Source organism: Lagopus muta, chromosome 1 (assembly GCF_023343835.1).
Source record: "Lagopus muta isolate bLagMut1 chromosome 1, bLagMut1 primary, whole genome shotgun sequence".
Lineage (NCBI taxonomy): Eukaryota > Metazoa > Chordata > Aves > Galliformes > Phasianidae > Lagopus > Lagopus muta.
The window spans coordinates 69,657,978-69,683,722 of record NC_064433.1 but is presented as its reverse complement, the minus strand read 5'-3'; the positions used below and the strand labels follow the sequence as shown (position 1 = coordinate 69,683,722).

The 25,745-nt window shown below is 37.2% G+C and overlaps 1 protein-coding gene across 17 annotated transcripts in view; it reads right to left on the bottom strand.

Moving 5' to 3' along the window:
• Positions 1–12,620: 12,620 nt before the first annotated feature.
• Positions 12,621–25,745, bottom strand: part of RIBC2 (RIB43A domain with coiled-coils 2) — a 58,738-nt gene continuing 45,613 nt past the window's right edge. For all 17 annotated transcript variants that reach the window (XM_048939170.1, XM_048939179.1, XM_048939218.1 and 14 more), the window contains 5 exons: positions 22,803–23,147; positions 21,992–22,110; positions 18,196–18,423; positions 16,729–16,895; positions 12,621–15,764 (listed from right to left, as the gene is read on the bottom strand). In XM_048939170.1, coding sequence (XP_048795127.1) covers positions 15,683–15,764; positions 16,729–16,895; positions 18,196–18,423; positions 21,992–22,110; positions 22,803–23,139 — 933 coding nt within the window. In that variant the 5' untranslated portion in view covers positions 23,140–23,147 and the 3' untranslated portion in view covers positions 12,621–15,682. The remainder of the gene's footprint in view (positions 15,765–16,728; positions 16,896–18,195; positions 18,424–21,991; positions 22,111–22,802; positions 23,148–25,745) is intronic.

Here is a 25,745-nt window from a genome sequence, read left to right as displayed (position 1 = left end):
GATAGCAAAAGAAAATTCTGCCTTTCTAAATGACAAGTTGTGTAGCATCTGCTGCATGGCTGCCTCACGTAGTAACAACGATACTGCTTCCATACTATTGCTGAGGAAGGAATCCACTGAGTTTTAGATATGTTCTTCGTATTCCAAAGTAGTCTGGAATCACAGAATCATAGAATGGTCTGGATTGAAAAGGACCACAGTGATCATCTAGTTTCAAGCCCCTTGCTATGTGCAAGGTCACCAACCACTAGACTGGCTCTTCATCTACCAGCAGTAAATTCATACTACGTATTGGGCTACAGCTTGATACATCCTCACTACATAAAGAGGAGGGGAAAAGATAAAGATACTAGGCTGCCCAGAGCCACATCTAGGTTGAATATTCTACCTCAACTGGGAAGAGTGCTGTATTACAGCAGCAGAGTAAAAAGTACAATCCTGCCTGTCTTCTAAACAATAGTACCTTTCCTCCTCTGTCTATTGCAGTCTATTGGCATTATTTACGCAGCTGGGAGTTGAACTGATAGAAAAACAATGACCCCTCTTCTCATGCCACAATCAAGAATGCGTAATACCTGTCTTTGGAAGAACTACACTTTATATGTGTGTTCCTTGCTATGGATTCAGTATGAGTAGAGAATTAGTAACTTTGTCTATTAAAAACAAAAACAAACAAACACAACACTGCATAAACAGTACTATGTTCTGAAACCCTAAGCTCTTCCCAAAAGGATTGAAAACTTTCTAGTTCTGCAAATACAAATTTTACCCCACCAAGAGTTTTTTGCTCTCAATGGATAGCTGTTATTTGTATTATAATATTCACTTAACCCTCCCCCCCCCCCCCATTACTACTTCAGATTTTTTGTCTTCCTTTTGTGTTTTATGTTTTTCCTTTCTCTTTCTCCTACCTAAGGCCTTTTGAGACTTTAATAACATAGAAAAACAAATGAAAGCAATAGATAATCAACCGATGGGATGTAACAATCTACTTTTGTTTGTATATTACTTCAGAAATGACTTGTGCATTACTTGCCTTGGTAGCCATCCAAATAGCCTGGAAGTCATGCTTTACAGCACTATTGTATGTAGCTGACATACAAATGTTCCCTTGTTTCACTGAATGTTACAATGATATTTAGATGAAAAGATGTTTCGATACACAGATGGAAATTTTATCTGGAAAAGAAAAATCTACTTTATATATCTATCCACTGTTTCCACTTGTATCTACCCACTGTTTAAAACTTCTCTTTAATCACAGCCAACTCTCTTTTCTCCTCCAATCTTCCTTTCTTGTTTTCTTCTCATCATTTTTCCTGGACACTACATAAATATTAAGACAAGTTACATTAAAATATCAAAACTAAACTTGGTTTCTGACATTTTTTCCCTTGTCATTATTTGAAGCAGATGTTTAAAAAGATACAAACTCCTGTGGGTGTTTCTCATGGCTGAAGAAATTATATTCTTTTTCTCCCCATGCAGTTTTATTGGAGACAAATACAGATGCAAATTTTCTTCAGCTTAACCTGTTAAAAATTCCCCCTGCAAAAGAAAACAACTTGTTACCTATATTCAAACTCACGAGAACTTCTCAGTGAAACCTTTTCTACTCAGCTAAACATGATTGAAAAAGCCTAAGGAGTGCCAAGTTATTAGGGAAGCCATCCAGATAAACTGATGTATACAGAGTAGTTGCATAGAATTTATCCCATAAGAAGACTTGTAAATTACAAAAAGTGAATACGGTTCTTGGTTTTCTTCATCATTCCTCACTTCTTTTCTATCTATTAGCTGTTCTGGGCAGAGAACTTAATGAATTTGGATGGTGACAATAACAACTCCGAACTAAGACTCATTATGTCTGTTCAATGTATTTTGCTGTCAGGATTCCTGAAAAGATATCAGTTTAATCAAATTGGAACAGTTGTATATTGATGCAGCTACTACAGATATTTTCTCTACACGTTCCAGAAAACATAGATAAAACTAACCTTCCATGAAAAGTAAGAATAGAAAGCCTTCTCTGGTACTAATTTTTACACAACTTACCCAGAGCATGAAGATTTAGCATTCAAATCTTCTCCTTATCTTGCACGCAGTCCTAATTCAGGTTGCAATATGACAGTACTATGCAGCAAGATGATCAGAATTTGATTATTTTGTGCATCAGTGACCTCACATTTTAGCATCTTAAAACTATTAACATGGCTCCACTCTAAAGATAAACAACAGTTTCTAGACACAACAACAGCTTTTGTTTGCATAAATGCTTTTTACTGAATTTGAAGAACATTTGAAAACCATACATTCTTTGTTTAAAGTTACTTGCCAAGAATGAGAACATTTGGGCTCCAAGCTGAGTGACATCATTGCTGAAGAATGACATGACTCCCCCACCTACTTAAAAATTAGAATGCTGTGTGTTTAAAAAAGGTAATCTTCATTGTATGTTCAAATCTCACCGTTTACATTTCCTAGAGGATACATCTTCTCTATTTTTAGATGTCAAACAGATTCTGCAGGAGATAAGGCTCACAGTTTGTCATTGTGTACTGCATAAGTAGGAAAAACAAGACTGAAAAATTGTTCATTGAAGGAAAACGTAAAAACTTGAATTATCTATTGGATTAGGCCAGTGATTCACTTATTGCAATATTCTGCCTTTGACACTAACTTTCATTTTATGTTTCGGACAAAAGAAAGAATCTAGCCATGATTGTGTTGTCTTTCTACCACTGAAATATTAGCTCCTGAGCCAGTAAAACTTGAGTGTGTAACACCTTTAAGCATGAATAATTCCCTATTCTTAACATGCTCCAGTGATTCATCAGATGGTGGTCTTAATGACTGCCTTGAGACTCTAAACATGACTGTTTATGTAATAATTTTCTCAAAATACCCAACGCAGTTCCATGGATCCTCATCAACCACTGAGATTAAGAGAAGCTAAGGTTGTCTACCCTAGAGATTCTATTTCATCACATTTTGTATTGATTTCAAATTTTTCCTTCTACAGCTTTAAGTATACTGCCTTTGTTTTGTTAATTACCTTTTATCATGTTTTCTGACAATAAATAAAATGCCTGTTCGCTTTTCCTATGTCCACAGCTATATTATCTGTGGAAAGCTTGAAAGTATGGAGACAGCTGAAGTAGCCCAAATCAAGACTAATTTAGTTTGCAATTCTGTATGATGTATTTGTTCTACTTTCAAGTCTTGCTGCATTTCAAAATGCAGTTCGTGTTATAACATGGCACACAGGACAGGTAAGAAAAGTCCTCACAAACCTGAACAGGGTTTGTAATAGATCACCTGAATGTCCACAGAGAAGTATAGAACTGACAAGTCAGAATAATATGAGACCTGTGATAGCTCAACGTACAGGTATATCAGCCTATCCATTTACCCAGTAAAATTTGAAGTATATTGTACCTATCAATTTCTTACCTATTTTCTATCTTCTTAAAGCCACATACAGTCTTCAGTATATTTGACCTTTTTTATTCAGTCCCTCTGCTTAAGCTGTCTTTATCATTGGAAGAAATAACGTTATCTAACTAGAGCTGTACAATAGCCTCTTCAAATTTCAAGGGAGCATAGAAGGTAAGAGTTGGCATAATATAAGTGTATATTTATATTTCTCTGTATGCTGTTATTTTCATTTTGCATACTGGAAATAGAAGAGCAGAAAGCTTAAATAATATTATTGTGGTCAGACATGAACTGCACGGTAGACAGAGGGTATACCATCAAAGTCTTACGTGCTCTAAGTTATTGCACAGACAATTTTGTGAGATTCAATGTCTTTTTTAATCTTTGTTAATCTCTTATAGTGCATCTAGAAGAGGGCCACAAAAATGATCTCAGGGATGGAACACCTTCATTGTGAGGACAGGTGAGAGAGCTGGGGCTGTTCAGCCTGGAGAAAAGGAAGCTTCAGGGAGACCTAATAATGGCCTTTCAGTATCTAAAGGGGAGCAACAGGAAAGAACAAGACAGACATTTTAGCAGGATCTGTTGCGAAAGGACAAGGGGAAATTGTTTCAAACTGAAAGAAGGGAGATTTGGACTGAATATAAGGAAAAAGTTCTTCACAACGAGGTGGTAAAGCACTGCAACAGGTTGCCCCTTCCTTGGGGATATTCAACATCAGGCTGGACAGGGCTTTGAATGACCTGATCTAGTTATAGATGTCACCATTCATTGCAAAGAAGTTGGGCTATGTGACTTTTAAAGGCCCCTTCCAACTCAAATGATTATACAACAAGAAAATAGTTCTTCTAGGACTTAGTAAGACACTGGTGGAAGAGACCAAGATTTTTCCTATTCCCTAAGCCTTGGTATGTTGAGCTATAAATTACTATCTTCAGGGCATTTTTTTTTTCCCCCAACAGATACAAAACATATTTTCTTTAGCATAAGTTATATTTCCAAGATATTATTGCTTCAAAGTCTTCTCAGCCTTCCTCATGTCTTGCAAAGTCTTTTCTTTCCTCCTCTCTGATACATTTCTTCCTAAGCACTTTCTGCAGCACTTTTATTAACAGACTAAGCTTCAAACTGAGGCTGCCTTTGAGGCTTAAGAGGGGAAAGAAAATTACAAGTCAAAACATTGCTGAGAGTTCCTTCTGTTTTTATACTGAAGAAGCTTAATCACTTTTCATGGTTTGTTAATTCCAACATGGAACGTAACTTGAAATACATGCTCATGCTTGGTAGCCTGTCATTTTTTCATCTCTACATAAGCTGGTTCTCAGGTACAATAATGCACGAAGAATTTTGAAGATTCCTGTTTAACCCCATAGCAGAAGGACTCAGACCGTATGTTTCCCAAACGTCCTTCTGTCAGAAACTGTAACCTTGCATTATCTCAGTCTTGGGTGCATATTACTTCTCACGTTTTGGAAGAGGATTATCAAAGCTGTACACCTTTTCACTTTCATATCATGCCCGCAGCCAACAGGATCTGTAATCATAACTGAAACTTCAGTGAATCCTGCCCTATTTTGTTCATAAATTCCCCTTGAGAGGCTCAAAAGTGTAGAAACCAGAAGTAGCAGTTAGCTGCATAACTTACCCTGATTTTAATGCAGCCATCCTTTAAAATTTGTGGGTTTTTTTGTTTGTTTGTTTGTTTTGTTTTGTTTTTTAACTGTACTGTGACTTGTTGATTGTTTGGCTCTATTTCCTATTCCTTCCAGATCTTGAGATGTAAAGTCATTTCTCACCATCTGTTTGGAACTTTATCTTCTCATGTTGTCTTTCATGTAATCCTTAGAGTTGGAAGGGACCTCTGAGGGCATCTAGTCCAACTCACCTGCAAAGAACAGGGACATGCACAGCCAGATCAGGTTGCCCAAGGCATGATCTAGTCTCGTCTTGAAAGTCTCCAGGGACGAGGCACCAACCTCATTGCTGGGCAACCTGTTCCAGTGCCTGTTTCCTTATATCTAACCTAAATCTACCCTCTTTGAGCTTGAAAATATTTCCCCTTGTTCTATCACTATGGACCCTGTCCCCTTTTTCTATAACTTCCCTTCCAATATTGAAAGGCCACCATCAAATGACTTCACAGTCATCTCTTCTCCAAGCTGAACGGCCACAGCTCTCCAACTCTCTCTTCATCAGTGGATATGTGCAACCCAATAAAATTGGTGTTGTCTTCTCTGTCTAGTTTGTAGAAAGTATACCTACTGAAGGCATTATGCTGAGCTTGGCAGGCGGGAAACAGAAGAGGAAAAGAAAAGAGGATGGAATCCTGGTTATGCTCAGGGATTAGGGCTGTTTTTTTTGTTGTTGATTTTTTTTTTTTTGTTACACACTATATATCTTTCATACATGCACATATATTTGCATCACTAGAGCTCTCTTGTTTGAACCAGACATGATTAATGCTTCTGGTTCTGAAGGAATTGTAATATATACTGCTAAGGTCTCAAAATAGAAAAGCTAGGAGCTTTGAGACCCTTCATGCAATTCATAGAAGAAACAAGCTCTTTCCCAACTCTACACCATCTGCATAACACTTGGGTAGCCTTGGCACAATCTCTCATTCTTCAGTGTCTGAGGCTTTCAATGAAAACACATTTTTCTTTGTAGAAAACAAGCTTATGATCTCTGTTGGAATTAGCTCTGTTGAGAATCATCCCTCCAGAAGCCCAGTCATTTTTTATTTATTTAAAGTCAGCAGGAGATAAACAGATGGCTTTGAAAACTGCATTTTCATTTACATGGATGCATATTCATCTACACGCAGACACTGCACACTCATACACATATATCGTGGTAGTCTAAGGAATTGATCCACCGCAATTAGACTTAAGGAGACCTGAATCTCTCATCTCTCAAGAATTCATAACTCGAACTGGTTAGTACTTGAGACTGTTAGCCCAGCAGGAGCATGAACCTGGAAAACAAGCACATGCAAAAGGACATGCTGTAAGACAGACAGCTTTTTCCAGCTAGATGTGTTGCTGATCACTGAGTAGCAGATGGATAAGTTAATAAAACTCCAATTACTATGTTGCTGTGCAGTTTCTAATACCCATGACTTTTCACAGAATACATTATTAAACTATCCAGTTTTACTGCTTTCTTACCCATGTTTTCACTCATTACCTCATTCTCTCTGTTGCCAGAGTAGTGTTGTTGGTTTCAAGTATTATGACTTATTTTTCTGACATCTATGTTTCAAGATCTCATCACTTAGTTGTCTGCGATAACATAAGGAGCAAATAAGTTAATATTACAAATGCAATCTTTCATTAAAAAAAATAATCTTTATGTTACTTGCTGATTCTTCTTGTCAATTTCTCCTGCATATGCAGTTTTTTTCCTAATCTTACTCCTTTTCTAGCATTTTCAATTACTGAAGTTGTATGATTAAACTCTTAAACTGTGTTGATGGAAGAACATTTGTTGATGGAAGAACATTTTATAAAGCTCAAAGCTGAGTAATTTCCATTTTTTTACATGCTGACTCATAAATAGATAGTGCTCAAGGTATTTTTTCTTTGTAAAACTTATTTCAAGCACCACCACTATCACAGCAAATGTTCTGTCAGGAAAACCAGACCGCATACCGAACTGCTGCTTTGTTTCAACTTGGCATAAAGATGATGCATCTAGATTTCCATTTCTTCTGTTTTATTGCAAAATGGCATAATTAGATTAGATAAAGTATTATTAAAGTATTACTATGAAAGATTGGTTTTAAAAACAACTCTTATCCATCTTTTCTATGGATAGAAAGAAGGCTGTTTAGTCTTTGGAGTTTAATGAAAGTATTTTTTGCTGTGCTAACAGCAATTGTGCAATCTCTACTATGACGTCTAGTAGCTGTTGTTTATTTTCTGTGGTTTCTTCTACAGACAGAATTTTTATGGTTTTTTCTGTAAAGAATTAGGATTGCTAATAAGAAGCCACAGGAATTAGATTTGTCAGGGTGAAAGTTCCCTACAATTTTGCTAAGCAGCACTAGATCTGTGAGTGAGACTATCCATAGAAAGGAAAAATTTAACAACATCCTCTCCTGACTATCAAATTCTCATGCAAATACTTCACTTTTTAATATCAGTAAAGAAACTAATGCATATTTTTCTAGAATTGGGACATATCTATATTTACATGGCAGTCAATTTTCATGACCAGCGTCTCATATACATTTTAATCAATTCTCCTGGCAGGTACTTAGTAAAAAAGAACCACTACTTTAAAAGTGCAGTAAGGATTATCTTTCTGAAGCTGATTATATAAAATGCAGGGAGTACATACAATCAGTAAAGCATCTGTCTGTGCCTTGTAATAAATCTTGAAGAGCATAGTATCCTCCAAGAAATATTTAAACCAACAGAAAGCAGGATTAAGTCCTAAAATAGGTTATTCAAAGATTTATGCAGAGAAAGAGACAAAAGCATGTTAGTAATAACATAAATTTACAGAAAAGTAGTGGTGATGTATATGGTTAATTAAAAAACAAAACAAAACAACAATCTAAAACAACCCAACGATGTTGAATAAATTCCAATTTCAATAAAATTGCTTTCAAAAAGAAGCCTCTAATGCTAGTCATTTGAAGTACCCTTCATACTTTTATTCTATCTTCAGCCTTTGATTAGAATGGCTGCTAGGTAGTCAGCTTCTCCTGCCACCTGAAAAGCATTTCAATCCACTAATAACTGCAATGTAGCATCATTTGAAATATCACACACAGTTTACAAGAAGAGACTTTAATTTCTTCCCAATTCACACAGAGCATTTACTTCCTTGAAGAATTTCAAGTACAATTGTACTGTACTAGAAGGTTGGGAATTAATGCAATATTCTCAGGAAAGAAGTGTCCAGATATACGGCAACTAAATAAAGTACATTTTAAGTGGGAAAAGCAGAACCAACCTGGCTTCCTTAAGTGCTTTTGTTTGTTTATTAGCACTACTAAAGGAACACTGGATAAGAAAGTACTCCTACCATCTCACTAAACTCTACAAATTAAGCTCAACTTTGTCCTTACAGCCAGAAAAACATGGAATCTCTGTAAAATTTACTTTATTCTTTCAGCAAATGATTTTATTTTTATTTCATTATCAAAATTTCTATGCCTTCTTTGCCTTGTTGATGTGTTAATTTAATTTGTGATTATAGAACACAAGCCACTATATCACTAAGTTTTGAGGTTAATGTCATCTGGGAATTGAACTGTGGACCAAACAGAACCTTAGCTGAGCATGAGTAGACAAAATCAGGTAAGGAGAAAGTGCTCTAAGAAGAACTTTCCTTTCAAGAAAGTAACTCAAGATCCTTCTACAAATATGAAACACAATAGAAGATCACAGTTTCCTTACTTTTTTTGCTTCCATAATCAGTTCTTAGTGTTTTAAAAGGCTACATTTACAACAATAGAAATCTCTTCAGTGTCACTAACTTGAATCTCCACTACTTGCTTATGCAACCTGCCAAAGTACCAAATAACTAAGAAGCAAACTCTTTCAGATCTGTATCAGTATGCCAACATCACACATGAAGATTTTCTCTCTATCAGTAGACATTTCTACTTTTTGTATAGAATTAAGCTACCAGTGATGATGTTAATAGCAGTTTATTTACCAAATAAAATACTAAATTTAATATAATAACATGCTTAATTCTTGACTGGTTCAGTTCATATATTAATTTTATTCAAGTCAATTGATGTCAAGTACTGATGAGAAAAACTATGGAGACATAAAACTGAAGTCAGAATAGTACTAATAAATTATTTTGTATGGTCTGTTTACTTATAGCTGGATGGGGCCCTGGGCAGCCTGGACTAGATATGGAGGTTGGTTGCCCTGCCTGTGGGTTTGGAGCTTGAGGTGATGATCCTTGAGGTCTCTTCCAACCTGGGCCATTCTGTGATTCTATGACATTCTGTTTGGGTTTTTTAAACCACAAGCATAGCTTGTTTCTTGTAATAATAGGAGGCAGTAGATACAGTTGCCTTTAACCAGTTTCAGATCAGCTTCAGTTTCAAGAAAGGCAGCAGTCACAGTTCAATTACACAATTATATTCAATTATCACAATAATAAAGAAGGAATTGCTTACCCCTTTTCTGAAGATCAGGCAGAAAAGGGGTAAGCAATCTCTCCTAAAGGAGGCAATCTCCAAGTAGAAATGCTTCCCTTTCAGCTGTCAGCCTTTAAGTGAAGTTACAGGTGAGCAGCTTGCACCTGTACTCCCAGGGCTGGCTAAGTTCCTTCCCCAGGTACTCAATCACTGTTTCAGGCTGTGATCTAATGGCTCTCATACAGTTCTCAACATATTTTGCCTAGGCCAGTGATAGACTTTAAACATCTTTCCCATACAACGTGAAGACGCTAACTTTTTAATTTTGATAGGAGTATTAATTTTTACTTCAGAGTTGTCTTTCATCAACTACTGTCATGTTTAATTGCAGTAAATTGTGATATTACATAGACCAAAAAAGAGCTGAACCTTGTCTGCTCACTTCTGATCCTAACCTTACAAATATCTGAAAGACTCTTAGAAGATTTGTCTGGGTTTTACAAATTAGAGGAAGAGATAACAGTACATTATTACAACTTAGTGCCTCAGCCAAATAAATGTCCTTGTAAAACAGCAAACAAACCAACAGATTTATATTTCCTTGAACTTAGCAGATAAAACTGGAAAATTTTTGTATTCTTGGCTGAAGATATCCTCATGCCAGTGGACAGTTTAAGAGGGTCTGTTTGTTTTATTTATGTTGTCTCTCTCGCATACATAAAAAATAAAACCAATGAAAATATATTTTAATAACATGACCTTTCAAATTCTTTTGCTAAAGATTATGAAAATTCCTAGTTAATAAAATTACTGAAAAATAAATTATGCAAATTTAACTACCATCAAAATCTTAAGAGAACAATGTTTCACCAAACATCGTTGGGAAACTTTTTCAAGGATGCATTCAGGGGGTCAGTATCTGATGCTGTGACAAAAATAAACAAATTTCTGGAAGTTAAATGTAAAAATTTAACAACAGAGACAAAAGAAATTCAAGGATCTTTGCAGTAAACACGTGACATTTGTAATGAATTCATTTCTGAATGCCTCAGTGGCAGGAAACCTGAAAGAGAAGCCCGTAAAGGAAATTCACATGAGCAGCAGTTAGAAAAAGTAAGGTCATTGCAAAAACATTAAAAGATTTTATTGTGAGAATAGAGGAGGACAGCAGTGGTATTTCTGATTTAGAATACTTTCTTACATGGAACATAACAGAAGACGTCTCAAACCGTTACGCCAGTTACAAAGTCTACAGAACAGTGTAATAAAATGGATAGTAACAGACTGCCAAGAAGGAGTGACCTCCTACTAATGTCCCTGACCTGGGCCACAAGGAAGTAGCATACTTCCCTACAAGTAGGGTCTGGCCAACATATGGGGCCCTCTGTTCCTTAGAAGGGAGTCACCTATAACAATTACCTACTTCTTTCCTTCTCAGTGGAAGCAGTCTTGAGGTGTGGAGTCAACTGCTGCTCCGTAAGCAACCTCCTGGATGGACCTTTCATTGCATCCTCACTTATATCTCCCTTGAATTCCAGAGCTTCAAACCTAGTATGTAGGGGCACTTGGGAATCGAGATAAGATAGGGACAGGGTTTGCTTGCAATGCTGAGCTGGGACCTGTTTCCACCCCTCCTCATCTCATAAATCCCTTCCCTCTGCCCAATGGTGGCAGGGCATCCACACTGTTTGGAGGGGTCTCACCCCAGTGCCTGTCTTGCAGGTATGGCAGTGAGTCACTCCACCAGTCTATCTCCTCGCACTCCCTGATGATCTTTAACCTCTCTACCATGTTACTGAGCAGATCATCCACTTGCCCACACTTCACACAAATTATATCCCTGCTGCCCTCCACTGGCAGCAACAGGCTCAGGCACTCCCTGAGCCACACATTTTTTTGGCAGGCACTCCATCTGAGTCACCATGTTCTTTTTGTCAAGAATTTTCTGCCTTGTGGAAATCACAGCCGGATTTGTTGTCTGGAAGGCAGCTCATAGGTGAGCCAGTCTCCTGAGTGGGGAGGAATAGTCTACATCTTCCCTGCTTGCCTCCCTCCAGGGAGAAACTGCCTGCATCGTGCCCATCTGACATGCCATGTCCTGTTTGCCACACTCCTGGTTGGCTGTACTCCCCAGGGCTGGGTTAATACACACAGAAAGTGTTAGGAATTGATCACTGTTTTCCCCTCAACATCATATCCTAACAAATATTCCATACCCTAATTACTTCACTGATACTCCATGAAGACTATGTAAATGACACCAATTTTGTAGTACTAGTATCTAATTAAGTAGATTAATCATAAGAACAATACTGTACAGCATTAGGAACATCTCACATAGTTGTTCTTCTCACAAAGAAGCAGAATTGCTTCTGACAGGTTCATGGCAATACAAGGCAAAGTATTCACAGGGAGGCCAGTAGTCATATAAAGAAAGAGGAGTTAGAACTTGCCCAACCAGTGATCTCCGACTACACAGCAACCCATGACAAGACAGAGCCTAGGTCCAAGACAGGCTCCCCCGACAGTAGCAGGCCCTTGTATGACCTTGGGTCTACCCCTTCTAATCATGTGGAGAGGAGTACAAAAATTTTGCCTGTGCCCCCTAGGCCAGCCTCACCCCTTCACAAGGTGCTCAATCACCAGTTCAAGCCATGACTGAACAGTATACCTCCAACAGTATTCACAGTGTTCTTAAAAAGTTAAAAAATGATCTAAAAAATGTTAAAGATGGTCAGAGTCCTCTTACTTGAACTTCTGTAACTGAGAAGTCTATCCTTTTTCTCTCTTCATACCAATGTTTTCAAGAAATTAAACATATAAATACAAAAAGGATTTGATCGTATATTCCTTCTGTAAGGAAACTTAAATATCACCTCACCAAGTCCAGCACATTTTATTTAAACTCTACTGCTACTGCAAAAGCTGTAAATACCTACTCACACAAAATGAACAAATGAAGACAATACCATGAACATTTTCAACACTTTATTCAGTTTTCTGTCAGGTAACTAAAATACAAGTTAAAAAAAAAAAAAAAAAGAGGAAAGAAAAAGAAAAGAGTCAGAGCCTGAGATATTCAATATAAATCAAGAATACCTTCAGCTAAATAAAGCCTATTTTTCTGTCCTCCCATTTCTCTTGGTGGCCTTTTTCTTTTAAGGCAACTTGGTGAGCTTGACAGCTTAAAACAACATAGTACGTCACAATAATATAAAGATAAGCCATGTCTGAATCCCAGCCTGACAATTCAAAGAATTTCCCAATGTTAACACATTAGCATCTCTTGAAAAGCGATCCTTCTTTTTAGTTCATCTCATCCCTAATGATGCAGTATGCCTCCCTTTCAGATTTATCTACCAACTTTTCTGAACGGCACATTTTTCAGTTCATGTTTCCCAGCCACACTCCTTTCCCAGCTGGTTTCTACCTATATTGTAATTGAGTAGAGGCAGTTTTAATTCATTAACACAGGGGCTTTATTCTTGCTGTGGGTTATTCAGTTCCCATTGTCATGTTGTAATTAGATGAGTTTCTTTTACTTTCCTATCTAGAAGTATTAAATGTTACAGACTTTATCAAACTGTTGTTGTTACTACCTGGTTCAACACGGTACATAATAATGCCAGCCTGATCCTATGGGATCACGACTTCAGCACAGAAAACTGGCCTGAGTCCCTTTCAAGGAGTGTTTCCTTCAAGCACCTCAAAATCCGTCTAATATCTACCTTAAAACCTGTGTATCTTTCATTATTTTCATCAAGATAGTAATAGTTCACTTAAGTTTATCTCTAAGTTTAACATTTTCCCTAGTTAGGTTGGTGGAAATCATCTTCAACCTGTTTCACCAGAATTCAGCTACCACTTACCTCAATACAAACACCAGTGGACTCCATGTCAACATCATTAGGATGCTTTTACCTGCAAGTTCACATCATAGAACCTAGGGCAAACCGCACTTACTCTCACAGCCTGTTTTTACTTAGTGTGCCATCTTACAGAGATCTTAGAATTGAATATGACCAAATATTCAGATGCACATCTCTTCTGCTTTAGACCTTTTAAATCTTCTAAAACTCTTTCCAGTCCTTTGTATGTAATCCCTTTCCCTAATAGATTTCATTTTTCAGTATCTCCATATCCATCTTATGTAGCTACTTACCTAGCTTCTACGTATTTTTTTCCCACGTGTTTAAGTTCCCCATTTTTAAAATGGGGACTCCTGACTGGCTCTTCACTTGCTAAGTCAATTCTTAATCACAGGGATGGAAAACAGTTAACTATTACCCTGCAATACACTGAGATTTTTCTCCTTGGTTTTGTATGGCGCCTGCCTGTTTCTCCCTGCTTTCATCACATCTTTAAGCTACCCCTACCTTCTTCAAGTACGCTCTCTTGAAGTTTTTTTCCATTATTTTTAATGAGTGATGGTGCATGTAGGAATATTTTCTCCCATTCTTTTGCCCACTTACTATAACACACATTCAATTTCTGTATCATGCTTGACTGTTATAATTGCCTCGGTAAATATATACAAGGGCTGCTCCAAAAGTTACACTTCTTGTTTTATTTACACTGGCCCATTACATCCAAAGCAAACGGTGATGGTTTGGCAATAAAGGCAGTAAAGAACCTTCCCACCAACATTCCATTACATTTTGTTGCTGTGCAACAGATGGCAGCAGAGGGGCTATCTGACAAATTAACCTCCAACATGAAAGTGCATATGAAACAAAGGCCTGTCATTGAATTCCTCCATGCAGAAATTGTGAGCACAGTGCAGGTGTGGGTGGTGCATTTTGGCAGTGGCAACAGCAGCATGAAAGACAGGCCACATTCTAGATGGCCATGCTCAGCTGTCACACCTTGAAATGAAGAGTGCCTCAATCAGCTCATCCACGCAAACTGCAAATATCATTACTGGTGACGAGATGTAGCATCACCACTACAAGCCAGAGCCAAAACGGCAAACCAGGGGGTGGTATACATGTTAATTCCACACATAAGGAAAAGTCTAAGATGCAGTTCTCAATGGGTAAAGTGATGTGCATGGTCTGCTGGGATAGGAAAGGAATGATTCTCCTGGATTTCCTAGAAACTGGACAAATCATCACCTTTGACTGCTACATCACGACACTGCCCAAGCTAAAGGCTTTTACTTCCAGAATCAGGCCGGAGAAGACAATCTTTCTCTTGCAACGCGGTAACACCAGGCCCCACACCAGTTTGAAGACTGTGGAGCACACTGCCAATCTTCGCTGGACTATCCTTCCACACCTACCAAATAGCCTATAGATTTGTTGCCTTCTGACTTCCATCTGTTTGGGCCAGTGAAAGATGAACTGCATGGACAACATTTTCCTAGCAATGATGCCATCATAGCAGCTGTGAAACAGTGGGTCACCTCTGTTGGTGCTCTTGTTCATCACTAATGAAAATGCACAGCTAATGGTGGTGGCTATGTTGAAAAATAGTGTTTTGCAGCTGAGAATGTGCTCTCTCAAAGGAGTGTTATTGTGCTGTTTGCATCTGTTTTACTTCTCATGGAAATAAACAGGAGTTGTCACTTTCAGAGCAACCTACGTAATCTATTATTCTTTCTACAATTCAGGATAAATAGGATAATCATCTTTGTCTACTTTTTTTTTTTTTCCCCCATTTAAAAACAATCAAATCAGCCAAACAAACAAAAAACTCACAACTTTCTGTCTACGTTACTTTTCTTTCTTCCCATAAGCCTGCTAAGTAAGAGATTACTACTTGTGCTGCATGTGATCTACTTAGGTATCATTCTCTCTGACCAAGCTGCAACAAGTAGCGTTCTATTTTAAACTGTGACCACATTCTAGAAATTAATTTCTAATGACTTGTATAACACCAGTATTACAGTTAAGCCTGAGACACAACTGTCAAACAATCTAACTACAAAATCAACTAGCAATTTTAGAAACAATTCAAAAATGATTAAAATGTTTCTCTCAGCACAGATAGAACCTAACAGACAGTCCTCTATTTCAAGTGTACTGTTCGGACAGCACAATTTAAACATAAAAATAACAGTAGGAATCAGCATTAAAAAATGGGACAGCTCAATTAAAAACTGCTTTAATTTTCTGCGTTGATGCATCTGGAATGTCATCGACTGGTTGTATTGAATTGTGCAAAATACTGACTTGTTGGACAATTTGAATATTCTTCTTCTTTAAGATAAATGTTCCTAGCAACAAATAAACAAACAAAAAAAATGCAGTTAGTGACTGTTTTCTCAGTACACAGAACTTACTTGAGAAACCTAAGAAAGATGTAATGCATAAATTCATAATGCTCATAAAATTCAGAATTATTGCGAATGGAATTAAATGTAACTGTTCTTGCAACATGAATATCATGTCTCGATACCGCAAATTGTATTTTTCATCCTAAAGTAACCTTCCAGATCCTCACAATGAAAAACTAAATTATCACAGTTCAGAATCTTTGCTTGCATAATAAGAAAGCACCAAATATTAGGAATTCTTTTGCAAGATGTATAGATGGATATATGATGAGAAGGAAAAAAAAGTCAGATTGGAGGATTAGAACATTGAATCAGTCAGCTTGACTTTTTTCCCTGTCATCTTCCCTCTTTCTCAGCACATCAGAAACACCACCTATACACCATGATCTGTCAGCGGTTAGCTACAAAATCAGCTAGTTTTGACATAATGTCAAAGCTCTGTTTGTGCGATCAACTTCACTTAGAGCTATCAGAAACTGGAAACTTTTAATGAAGTGGGTGGACACCTATCCTGTTATTTACTTCAAAAAAGGAAGGTAAATGAAAGAAACACATACTGTTTCATACCCACTAATATGATTGGCTGTCTAACTGTATTTATTTGCTCTTTTGTTATCTATATAAACTTAGCAGTCTGTTGTCAGTGGAACACTGCTAAGAATTTCAGCTACTATTCCATATATGTGGATCAGTAAACATCACAATCTAGTCTTTCAAGGTGTTTCCAATGGTAATGAAAAGCATTCTTAATCTAAAATGCTAATATTTTAAAAAAAGTATAATTTTACAATAAATTCGTTAGAAAAGAAACAAACTTAAGATAAGCAGAGAAGTTCTTTGAAAGCCAAGCAATTGCACTAATGGCAAAGAGTTTTTCTGAAAAGAAATCTCTCTTATCACTTACTTTGATTTCTGCTCCTGGGATAGTTGTGCATTTATGCTATCTAGAGCTTGGCGGCATTCCCGATTCTGTCGTGCTTGATGCCGCTCTAAAATTAACTGTGCTCTTGCAGCCTGCATGCTTTGCCTGTCCCATTCAGCATCTCTTTGGCGCTCCTCCTCTTTTAATCTCTACAAGAGGGGAAAAAAAAAACTTCATTTTTTCTTTACTCAGAGACAAAAATCCTATACAGAGTCTTATTGGTAAATTCATCCAAACAACAAACTTGCCATCCTTTACTGAACACTAGGGGTAGCACTCGAAATATGGAGAAAAAGTACACACTTCTGAACAAGGTAGGAGCACACGCAGTAGACAGTACTAAAATAGTTTAGATCAGGAAGCTACTCTTTTCTAAGGAGCACTCCCTAGAAGAGACTCCTACTTTTGCAAAAGAAGGTAAGAAATGTAGGCCTGCTGATTGGCAGAAATGCTGTCATTAGACTATTATTTCTTTTCTACATCCTAGCTCTTTCCAAAACACATAGATTGGCAAGATTACAATATATATATATATATATATATTTAAGTTCCCAGACCCAAATAATTTCTTTATCATCTCTGTGATACTACCACTTCTACTGCATTTCTTATCTGATATCACCGTGAACTGAATTAAGAACAAACCAGCAAAAACCTCGCTTTCACATTCAGCTCCTGCACTAAATGAATTAAGTAGCTTCCTATATAGTAATACCTATGCCAACACACTTCTGACTGCAAAGGAGGTATACATTTCTTCATTTAGACTGCCTCCATCCATCCACCTGTAGAGCATCAATTACTGGCAATATTTAGTCTTTCTATTGCAATCCCATCTCAGAGCATGAGTCATAAATGTGCAGGAAAGTAAAAAGGAAATTCAGGAATTTCAAAGACTGTGAAATATACATGAGTAGTATCACTGGATAGGCTCTCTTTGTCTTGCTCAGGTTTCATGTGTCCATGAGGGTCGTTTCAGATTGTCTGTCCTGCTGTGACTGTCAGTTCCTGGCTCCTCTTCCCCTATGGAGAAGACCACTTCTATTCCTGCTCATCTCCTGCTGGCAGTTCTTGCTGTTTCAAGTCCTAAACTGAGCATCATGAAGCCTGGCCTTTGGGCTGTGTAGGGCCTTGATCCCCAGCTGGGTGACCACGGACCATGCCCCAGGATTCTCAAGGCCCCCTGGCCTTGATCTTCACAGCAACCTACCTTTCAGCCCAACCCCAAGGAAGGCTCCAGCTTGCTCTTGCTCCTCTCTGGCAAGCCTCCCAAGTGCTTCAGAGACACTGTGTTAAGTTTCAATGATTAACGTTTGGTGAAGCTCTGAACAACAGAAAAAGTCTCAAAACTGGATATGCAGTGCCAACTTAAAAATAGGTTCTTCAGACTATATTGTTTATAGTACTATTACAACCAAGAGTACAGAATATGCACATAAGCTTAAATACCAGCTTCTCCAGAACTTGTTGCTGTTGAAAGGAGCGGATTGCCATCAGCTGATCCTGATTCATTCCCTTCCACCGATCTGTGATCACACGATGTGTACCAAAGGAACTGATAGCTTGATCAGGATTTTCAGAAAGTAAGTTTCCTTGAAGCTGGCTGGAAATCTCATCCATATCATCTTTCATTTTTTGACATTTATCCAGCCTCTTTCTTTCAGCTAGTTCAGCAGCCTGAAGTCAACAAAAGTAGAGAACTAATAGCTTTTCTGATTGAAAATATTAACTTAAGGGATGCAAAAAAATTAGCACCTACATATAGATTTATTCTCAAATTCCATACAATTCACATGTGAATATTATGATCATGGCCCTACTGGTCAAAAACACTGAAAATCCAATGGCATGCATTAATTATATAAGCATAATAGCATTGTTTTAATTTTGTCATATCTCATCCCCGCTAGGGCAAAGAGCATGGGCTGTCAGACCTGCCTCTTGCATATACAGTTTTGCACATATATCATGACTGCAACAGGCCAATGGATACCAATTTTTCCAGTTTTTCCAAGATTCTCTCATTGTCTGCTGAAAATTACTGGCTTTGAAAGTGAAAAGTTGAAAACTCTAAGGCAGAGTAACTAGAAGAGATCAACAACTGAGAATGACAGGCCTATCTACACCCAAATGCAGGTCCTTTGCAAGAGTTACAGAGAAGAATTCTCCACTCAGCAAGCATGATGATCCATCCCACCAGAGAAGACTGCTAACCTGGGTTTATCTCTACACTTGCATTTATGGACTTTGTTTTTGTATGACAGGAACTCTCCCAAGCATCAGGCCTGGAGAATGTCAAAGGGTTTTTTATTTGCTATGGGCAAACATAGACAATGATCCATTAAAGACTGGACAGAAGAAAAAATAACAAAAGTATTAGATGTGCAATCTAAGAAAAGATGAATTCTTTTTTTTCATGATAAATTAGCCAAGCTTCCAATTAAATAAGATTATGCAGAAAATACCATGTTGTTGTCATTAGATGATTCATACGAGATTACAAATGCCAACAAAAAGACAAAGCAAAAACCACAAAGATTTTCAACATTTCGATACTTCTGGGACACCAAACCAGAATATCTTGGTATATACTTTTAGCTTATTAATACTACAAATACAGCAATTATTTTTAACTCTGGAAATGCTCCAAAATAAAGCACACTTAACAGAAAGTCATTTTGGATGGATTTCACATAAATAATTCCTGAACAATGATGAAGAATTACTGAAGTTTAAACAGTGCAATTTTTATTGACATCGCTTTATTAAGGCAGTTTCGCTGTGATTTAGCAACAGATCCAAAATAGGCACTTACACCTTGTTATTTTAACCTCACAGAGAGAGCCTAAAGTTTTCTGAGCTGCCTGGGAATCTTACTGGACAAAACTCTGAACCCTGTGCATAGCTATGCAGCACTGTAAAATGATTAATGACACTGTGAAATAGAGACTGGGTAAAATCTGATGTATTTTCCGTCAAGACAGTTGGCCAACAAAACAAAATTTATTGGTGTAGCACGAAAACAAAAAACAAGCAAACAGATGCACAAATATATGCTACTTCATTTATTTTAATTTGTGCTCCATCGTTCATATTATATACTTCCATTCCACTGACTCAAGCCAAAAAAACAAAATAAATGTACATGGAAGCACTGCAAGGTCAGGACTTCACACGCTTAGAGTATCACCAAGCTCCGAGTGTACATGGAACTAAACTGCTCCCAACACAGGACTAAAAGAATGCACCATGTATTCTGAAGTCCTTACCACAAGCCATGAAGCTCACAAATGACCAGAGTGATCCATCCATAGTCTTATGAGCTTGGGAAAGATGTATATCCCAAGAATAGGATATGAGTGACAAAAGATATTTGCACAGCACTCTTCAAAGAATGCTTAAAAACAGAGTTACCATGCTTCTATGTTTACACAAATATTTTATTTCAGGTGAAAAAAGGCTTCAAACTAGCTACTCAAAGTCTTGAATTTGCTGGGCACTCTGGACTGATATATTTGAAGTCAGATATAAAAATTCCTTTTCTAAAATTCATTCTCTGGCTGAGTGCCCCGGTTTTCTCTTAGGAAAAAAGATGTATAGAAAATCCCTCTAAAAGGCACAGCCTTTTTCTCTTAGACACAACTGCTACCTGTACAATATAGTAAAAACGAACTACACTGAGATTGTTGCTTCTTTCTCTATTATTATGCCCTTTTGTGAGAAAACAAACAAATAAATGTTATATGTATTTAATATGAGCACAAGTAAAGTAGAATGTACAAGGCCAAATATTAAAAACAAACAAAAAAATTACACCGGGCACAAACTTCCCCTCTACTCCACCCCATTTCCCAAGCTCCATCACAAATTCAGGAACTTATACATGGAACAAATTTGTACGACAACAATTATTTTGGATATTGTTGTTAACTAAAGTGCACGTAGATGTACCATTTGGGGTACTTTTGCAGGTACTGATGTAAAATAGTCTTTAGACTATTTTAGACTATTAGACTTCAATCAATAAAATCCTTTTCAATTATCTTGTCTAGCTGTATACATATAAACATACATACACACACATATATATATGAATACACATATGCTCAATGTAGTTTGAAGGACTCAGGCAACACTTATTCAAACATGTGCATACATACTATCACACTTTAATCAAAATACCTACCTTATTAGGTAATGTAAGTAAGGCACACACCTTATTTTGTTGTGACTTATTTTGCTGTGACTATAAAAAGGTAATTCGGATCAAATATTGTTTAACAAAACAAATGGTGTCCATCCAGCCCTTTAAGCTGCACATAGAAGATATACAGGATTAACTTAGTAAGAAAATCTGTACAGTAAGATGAAGAATTGGAGCATGATAGATTGCAGTACAAAGACAGGTGGAATGGAAGTGAATGGAATGGAAGACCATTAAGTTTAACTGCCTCTTCACAGCTAACCAAAAGTTACAGTATGTTATTGGGGGGTTGGACTCGATGATCTCTGGAGGTCCCTTCCAACCCCTACAATTCTGCGATTCTATGATTTCTGGCATTGTCTGAATGCCCCTTGAACACTTGCCTTGGGGCATCAACCATCTCTCTAGGAATCCTGTTCCAGAACTTGACCATCATCACAGTGAAGAAATTGGTCTGGTTACCAATGATAAAGAAAAGTTCATGTTATGTTTCAGTGAGTTCCAAAGCTTGCTTGGAAAACAACCTAGAGACAGATACACAGCATGTGCTAAAAACAATGGTCTTGGGGCATTAAAATAAGTGATAAAGAGAAAAAGCTACTGGTAATTTTCCCACAAAAAGGAAAAGAAAAGCTGGCAGAACCAGCTAAAATTATCAGATGACTGAAAAATGAAAAAAAAAAAAAAAACCAAAACAAACAAAAAAAAAACCAGAAGGAAGTGCTGAAGGCTTCTGCTGTACTACATTTTACAGACTAGAAGTCCCAGAGAGATGGGATTAGTGGCTGCATGCTACAACAAGCTGAGAACAAGAAGGAAGCATTCTCACAGAAGGTAACCAGGTAGAGGATAGCCAGATCCTTGCAGATGACAAAGAAGTGAAAAAATCTTCTGAATCAATACTGAAAGGTAGCTGCTATCAAACATCTGTGGAAACATCACTACTTGTTATACTTTTGCTCACTGGTCATCTGATTTCCCCTTCATTTTCTCTCCTCCCCCACTCATTAACAGAAACAAAAACCAACATGATGAATTTACCTGGCTTTTGTTAAAGTCTTTGACAGCTGCACAAACAGCACGTCTGGTTTCTTCTTCTATTCGTTGTTGTTCCATTATCTTTTGGTCCAGTTCAATCCTATTCTTGTCATGAAGATCATCTGAATTAGATTAAAATGAAATGCAGTCAACTTTCATGGACATTGTGTGTCATATGAATATGGAGGAAGGGGAGGCTAAAGATGTAGTAAGCTGATTTAGGAAATTATTTCCCAATCCTGTCACCAAAGCTTTCCATCTTGGAATTTCAGATGATTCATGAAATCAGTTTATTTTGTAATCAATCTTGTCTTAGCAGGTAAACAAAGTTTAATAATAATAATAATAATAATAATAATAATAATAATAATAATGAACACTAAGCATGTTTAATAGCAAGATAAGAAAAAGAAAAATGAGAATTATTTTGTTTGCTCTATAAAAGTAAAGACTGGATGACTGGATGATTTGGCCTGCTGAAGTGTATATATATATGTGTGTGTATATATATATTATATATATATATATGTCATGCAAAGTACAGATGATTTTTCAGAATACTCTGATACTTCATACAAGGTATAAAACAGAAATGAAGCCTAGGTAATTATTCAATCATTAAGTTATTAAATTCTTCATTTATATATCAAATACATTACAAGTTGTAGAGCAAAAACTGCTCTTTCTCTAAAAGCTGAATACACCAAAATACTGCTATGTCAGAACCTTACATAACAGGCTATAGCACAGTTATGTCCTAAACACCTGACTTACAGAGAAAACAGATAAAACCTCCCTTATCTTTTCTTGTTACCTAAAAATTTTTTATCAGCTAATGCATTCTTGTAATCTCTCTGTTGCTGAAGAGACCACTCTCTTAACTGCTCCTTTTGAAATTTTGTCCTCTGAGCGTAGTTTAAGTCTTCACCCATAAACTTCTGCAAGCCAGATACAGTGCATCGAGGATCATTGTCTGAAAGCCGAGCAGGTCTATCCTTCTTTAGAGCCTGGGGATCAGACAGATCAAATTCACGTCTCGTTTCTGGCTGCTGAAAATTCTTCTGAAAGTCACTGACAGCCTTGTTCAAGTTTCTGATGTTGCGTTTCTGTCGTTCTTCTAACATACACATCAACTTGTCATTTTTCTTCATTTCATTCGCTAGAGTAAAATGAGCACAACGAACATATAATTCTTAGAAGAGTATACAAATCAAGATGGAAAACGACATTTTCAAAATGAATAAATAGGAATACATGTATTCCAGGGTTAGGAATGACTATTTCATCTACAAAGGGTCATTCTGCAAAACACTCTAATGTTAGTAATATTTATTTGTAGAGTAATGTTTCTGGGAGTTAATTTTCTTATTAATGTGAAATTATATATAAGCATGTGAAAAGAATAAGTACCTCTAGAACTAAAAAATTTCATTTGATGAAAGCTTGCTTTACAGATGAAGTGTATTCTTTACTAATTCTTCATATTTACTTCCAATTTAGCATTATGACTAAAATACAATAAATTCGTTATTAAGAATACACAACAAAGAATTCTCAATTTAAGACATGTAGATGGCTCCATAAGTAATGTTTGTTTGTTTCCATGGAAACTACAACAGATAAAAAGAGCACAATAACACTATTTAACACAGCACATTCTCAGCTATAAAACACTATTTCCGACAGAGTCACCACCATTTTTGTCAGTAATGAACAAGAACCTACATGCTGTGCTCATAAAAATCTGTACCAGCAGAGGTGACCCATCGTTACCACTGCTGAAACAGACCATCCATGTGCTAATGTCCACTGTTTGGTCTTCACCAACACTCAGTAAGCATCAATGAATGTCACTGGGTGCCATTTTTTCTGCATGAAGTTATTCAGTGACACACCTTTGCACATCCTTGCCAGATACCATTTTCTCAGACAGCCCCTCTGCTGCCACCTGTTGCACGACAACAATATGTGTAAGAATTACCAGGAAGGTTCAACCTCTACTGCCATTCCACCAACATTTGCTTCTGATGTCATGGACCAACATAATAAAATAGGAGGCATTACTTTTTGAGCAACTTCGTAGTTATTTCACAGTTTCAGTAATTTTTCTAAGCACAGCACTAAAAGAATTGGCTGTCGCTAACAGCTTTTGAAGAGCTTAATAGCTCTTATCTATTTAATAAAAATGCTAAGTAATCCAGTCAAAAGTTAAAAAAAATGCATATATGATAGCCATTCAAATATAATTCACAATGAAATATAATTTCCTTTGATGCCAGACTTCTGGCAGTTTCCTAGGGGTCTGAGTCTGACAGGTATTCCACCAGGATAATCAAAACCAACAGCGGAGGAAGGAAGGAATGGAAGGAAGCACGGAAGCTGTCATTTGCAATTGAACTCTTTTTGAAACATGTAGAGTGCCCAGTCTGTGGGACCTTTAGAAATGATACCATGAAAAAGCATTCCAACCAAAGAGGGTCATCAAGAGTTTTGAGACGAGTGGACAGGCCTAAAATATTTTTGTGGCTTTGCGTTCTGACTCAGCGATACCTCTCAATTACAGCCCTGTTGTTTGCGAAACATGCAAGTCTGCAGATGATACTCCAAGCTGAGCAGCAGTGCTAATGCACCGGTGGGAAGGGATGCCATTCAGAGAAACCTTCACAGGCTTGAGAAGCAGGCTCATGAGCATCAAGTTCAACAAGGCTAAGTACGAGTTCTACATTTGAGCTGGGACAGTCCATACATCAGTACAGACTAGGAGATGAATTGATTGAGAGCAACCCTGCTGAGAAGGACTTGGGGATATTGCTGGATGAAAACTGAATTTGTGCTGGTAATGTGCCCTCACATCCTAAAATCTCCTGGCCTCATAAGAAGTGCAGCTAGCAGTTTGAGTGAGGCAATTATACCCACCTCCTCTGCTCACAGCAATGGGTGGGGGTCTTGTGTAACTCACTCTGGGGCCCCCAGCACAAGCACCTGTTGAAATGAGTCCAGATGATGGCCCACTAAAAGAGGGCTGGAGCATCTCTCCTATGAGCAAAGGCTGAGGGAATTATGCTTGTTTAGCCTGGAGAAGAAAAGGCTGCTGGAAGACCTTACTGCAACTTTTCAATATATAAAAGAGGCTAACAAGACATAGACTTTTTACTAAGGTCTGTAGTGACAGAACAATGGGCAATGATTTTAAACTTAAAGAAGGTAAATTTAGATTGAATATAAGGAAGAATTTTTTTTATGATGAGTGGTGAGACAGTGGGACAGGTTGGCCAGAGAAGTTATGGATGTCCTATCATTTCAAGTGTTCTGGGTAAGCCTGGGAAGGAGTTTGAGCAGCGTGACCTTGTAAATAATGTCCCTGCTTAGGGCAAGGGGGTTGAACTGGATGATAAAAGTCACTTCCAACCTAGGCCATTCTATGATTTTAGCAACAGAAATCTGTAAAATATTGTATCTACTGATCCTGTATAAGAACAGACAGAAAAAACATAAACTTATTTTGCGAGACAGCAGTAAAATAAGTTTGCCACTTCTGCTTGAAAAAGAATTATTATTTTTCCAAATCATCCTGTATCTTCAGGTCTCTAACAATGCTATTTATCAAGATTTATTAAAAGAAAACACTGAAGATTAAAACCTATTCAGAAATACTACACACCAGTTTACTCATGACTGTACAAATCCCTGAGACCCTATCTCAGGTAATAGGGAAAATACATATTCTACCAATGCAAATGTATAAACATAAATAGGA